The sequence below is a fragment of the Daktulosphaira vitifoliae genome, unplaced genomic scaffold, assembly GCF_025091365.1.
Source record: "Daktulosphaira vitifoliae isolate Bord-2020 unplaced genomic scaffold, ASM2509136v1 Scaffold_1, whole genome shotgun sequence".
NCBI classification, from domain to species: Eukaryota; Metazoa; Arthropoda; class Insecta; order Hemiptera; family Phylloxeridae; genus Daktulosphaira; species Daktulosphaira vitifoliae.
The window spans coordinates 55545183-55549263 of record NW_026099572.1 but is presented as its reverse complement, the minus strand read 5'-3'; the positions used below and the strand labels follow the sequence as shown (position 1 = coordinate 55549263).

The 4081-nt window shown below is 23.0% G+C and overlaps 2 protein-coding genes across 6 annotated transcripts in view; both read right to left on the bottom strand.

Moving 5' to 3' along the window:
• Nucleotides 1–327, bottom strand: part of LOC126896034 (uncharacterized) — a 6716-nt gene extending 6389 nt beyond the window's left edge. Inside the window, exon 1 of the mRNA XM_050668459.1 lies at nt 145–327. Within this exon, the coding sequence (XP_050524416.1) occupies nt 145–173 (29 nt within the window). The 5' untranslated portion in view covers nt 174–327. The remainder of the gene's footprint in view (nt 1–144) is intronic.
• A 1840-nt stretch (nt 328–2167) lies between these two features.
• Nucleotides 2168–4081, bottom strand: part of LOC126896035 (mothers against decapentaplegic homolog 3-like) — a 4126-nt gene continuing 2212 nt past the window's right edge. For all 5 annotated transcript variants that reach the window (XM_050668462.1, XM_050668463.1, XM_050668460.1 and 2 more), the window contains exons 5-6: nt 2686–2830; nt 2168–2607 (exon numbers count right to left, since the gene is read on the bottom strand). In XM_050668462.1, the coding sequence (XP_050524419.1) occupies nt 2484–2607; nt 2686–2830 (269 nt within the window). In that variant the 3' untranslated portion in view covers nt 2168–2483. The remainder of the gene's footprint in view (nt 2608–2685; nt 2831–4081) is intronic.

Genomic DNA, 4081 nt, shown 5'->3' with positions numbered 1-4081 from the left:
AAAAAAAAAAAAAAAAAAACACGTCATAGTAAAAACAATAACTTGCAAAAAGCTAAACAAGCTAAAACAATATTAATTACACGAAAAATATATACTAATTATATTAAAGCCATGATATCTAGATCATTTTAAATAAGTACGTACCTAAACATTATGTAGTTATGTGAAAACATAATTGTAATAGTCAATCACTAAATCTTAGGATCTTTAGTAGATTGTTCAACAACGTATGGTGTAGCGAAAATAAGACTACAAAGACTTCTGATAGTGAACTACCAATATATGTTGCAAAACTCTTAGTATTAATGATAAAATCATCGAGAGACAAGATCCGTTTCAGCACCTAGGAACTTCAACCACTACTACTAAACTGGTTATTCTACGACAATAATTTTTATCAGATAAACCGGTCCTATGGAAACAACCGTTTTCCTTTTTCAAACTTACAAAGTACTAAATGAAAAATTAGAAACTATAAATATACACATTTTTAATGAAGCATTTTTTAACGTTAAATAACATGGTTAATTTATTTATTAACAAAGCCATAGTATAAATTAGTGTTTACATAAAAATCTATAAAAACTATAAGCACGTAGAATATTGAACTGCAGTGTAATTCAAGAATGATATCTAATTATAATACCTTTTATATTATGATAGGTATAAATACAGTTACGAAAATAACATTATTCTTTCACAGAAATACAAAATGGATCTCACTAGTTGTGTGTAAATTTCGCGTAAAATTTTAAAAACTTATTAGCTTTCAAAATCTTAAGACTCGAGATGTATTGAACATCAATGTATATAAAAAATATTATAGACATTTCTTATTGTTATTATAAATTAAGAAATATTAGAAATTTAACACTTGAATGGATGAGATAAAATAATTCAATGAATTTTGATACGGCATTTTTAACCCATCACTACAAGTTATCCATATATACGGAAATAAGTTTTGTAAGTGTAAAAACAACACTAATTATAAACTTTCATGTCAACTTTTTCCAGAAATTTTTTACAGTAAAATGTAACAAGTTATTTCATTTACACTCTTAATAAATATACACCGATTCAAATGTAAATATGAAAAACACTTTTGATTATCAGAGCAATATAGTGAGTTGAGGTAAGTGTGAAAACTTTTTTTTCACTTAATTGGTTATAAATGATTTGTGTACTATACCTTTCTTGAATAATTATATATAATATAAAAACTATCATAGTGCCTGACATCTAAACTAAAAGGTTCAATTATACTAGGGCAAGTGTGAAATTCTATTTAAATTAACTATATTATTTAATTGTTAAAATGTAAACATTTAGAAGATAATAAGTATAATTGTTTAGTTAAAATCATTCACATGAAAAAATGAATATTTTATCATGTACCAAACAGTATCAAATTTTTACTTTTTTAATTTAATAATATAATATTATATTATATATAATACATTTAACAGAGCTACAACAATAAAAATTTAAACATGTGAAAGAGGATAGAATAACATTTCTTTTAATGAATAATCATAAGTTTTATCATATCCAAATATGTAAAAGACATATTTACCCTGAAATTACATTTCACCATAATCAGGCATCATGAACCTTATACATTTTTTTTTATTAAATATTACTTATTACATTCGAAAATTACCATCTTTGTGATCTTTCATATAGGTCTTCCAATGCCTTAACCAGAAATATATTTCCAAACATGATAAGTTGAAACAAACTACTTATTATTCAATTATTTTATATTTTAAATAATTAAAACACTTAAACATTTATTTAATATAAAAAAACATAAAATGTACATATTTAATAGTTTTTAAATCTAAGCATAATTTTAATGGTAATTATACTTTAATCATAAATTTTACATTAAATAATTTTATATTTGTATACTAAAAGATAATTTACATTTTAAATTTAATAAAATATATCTAATTAAAAAATTATATTTCTAATTGGTAGTTATATATATATGCACACTATGTATATTTTAGGTAGATTTAAAATATGTAACACAATGTTAACTCATAACATGTCATAAAAAATATCTGAAGTCTTTAGACTTAAATATTAACCAAGCTTTTAAAACATTATTCATTGAACAAATCAATAAAATTGGAAGTCTAAAACTTAACACTATCATAAATATGCCCAAAAATAAAATGTCATGTTACTTAAAATCAATATTTAACAGAGAAAAGCAAGTAATATATATTTTTTATTTTTACATTCGTAGGCTAAAAATCTACTACTAAAATTTTTAAAATAGATTATGCATAATCTAATAAAAAAATGTATCTTAATTTTTGAAAAATAAAACCTATCTTTATTAAGTTAGTAGATAATGTTAAAAATTAAAATAAATGTTAAACTCACATCTTAAACTAGACAGCCATTCAAAGATTATTTACATTTTCAAAAAAAAAAAAAACATTAAGGTGGTACACTTAAAAATTCATAAATTAAGACATTGAACTACACGTTAGACGTGGTGATCCCATTTGAGTAAGAACCCTGTCTAACCATTGTAATGGTCCATTTAGGTGTAATTCTATCCAGCATGGTGTAGAAGTAACAGTTTGTCGTCTAAGAACATACATTTAATTTAATTAGTTTAAAAAGTTTATAACTATTGAAATGAAATATTAAAAAAATTTAAATAACCTGTATTCTGCTCCCCAGCCCTTAACAAAAGACATACGTATGGTGCACATTCGAGTAAGTTGATAAACTGCTTCAAATCCTTGACTAACAGATTGTGAAAGGAGTGATGCAAATTCTTGGTTGTTAAAAATTTTTAAGTTACACCCTACACATTTTTATATTAATAATTTTAATAATTAAGGTAAAATTGTATTAGTCAAATTTATATTAATAAATTAAGTATATATATATTACATTACAGTTTTAATTGAGGAATAAGATTGAAATTATATCTATCATATTCAATAAATGTATTAAGTTAACTGTGTCCTTTTCCATTAATGTATCTTAAATATTGATAATGTACTCATCATAAAATAAGCAGTCCCTACGTTTGTTAAAAAAATAATTTTTAAACCTATTTCTACATAAACTATTACACTTCTAGAAACATACATAACCAACTAAAAATATTTTATAAAGTTTGGAAAACTCATATAAATAGTGTTCTATAATGTTTATCAGAAGGACAGACAAGTACTCTTTTAACCAATATAAAAATTAAAATAGTACCCTATTTGACATTAAATTGAGTGTTATAATGGCATGAGTGTTTTGTAATAATTTAGACTATAGTGAGAGGTAAAAGATGCTCATTTATATGTACTTTTATTTTAGATTATTATTAATACTATCACATTATATTATTATCTGATAAGGACTTTTTATGACCCATTCAAGTTATATTGCATTTAATACAATTTTTAAATAATATCCACTATACTTTAGTAGCAATATATAGTTGCTGTTAAAACTCTTAAATGTATATTATTATGGTCACCAATTCAAGAATTGAGAAATCAATAGTTTAGCTTAGTTAAATCTTATGAAAAATGAATTTTTTTTAATATTTTATTTTGCACTAATGAAATTTTTTGAATATGATATTGGAAGGTATATTAGTAATGAAAATCGATATAATGTTACATATAGATAGAATTTTTATTAATGTGATATCAATACAGTTGTTATAATAGTAGTAATATTATTATGATATTGATATTCTAAACAGCATATTTAAAAATTATTATAAGAAAAAATAGTATAAATTATTTTTTAATCAGCGGACACGAGTAGAACAAAAATTTTAAAGATGTTAAATTCATTTTTATCTCTCAAAGATGAGATTATTTTATACAACTACTAATTTCTTAATGTGGCAAATATTTCAAATAAGGGACTTAATACCCTCTAGTTGTGTTAATAGAGTCAAGCACCTATAGGCGATCTTTTTGATGAGCATAAACTTTAGTCATAAATATTGACTATAAAGCAGTCATGTACATTTTAGCTTCGATGCGAAGCTGAGAAGGTATTGGTTTTACTAAGATGTGTTTTTTTTTTTTTTTTTTTTTTT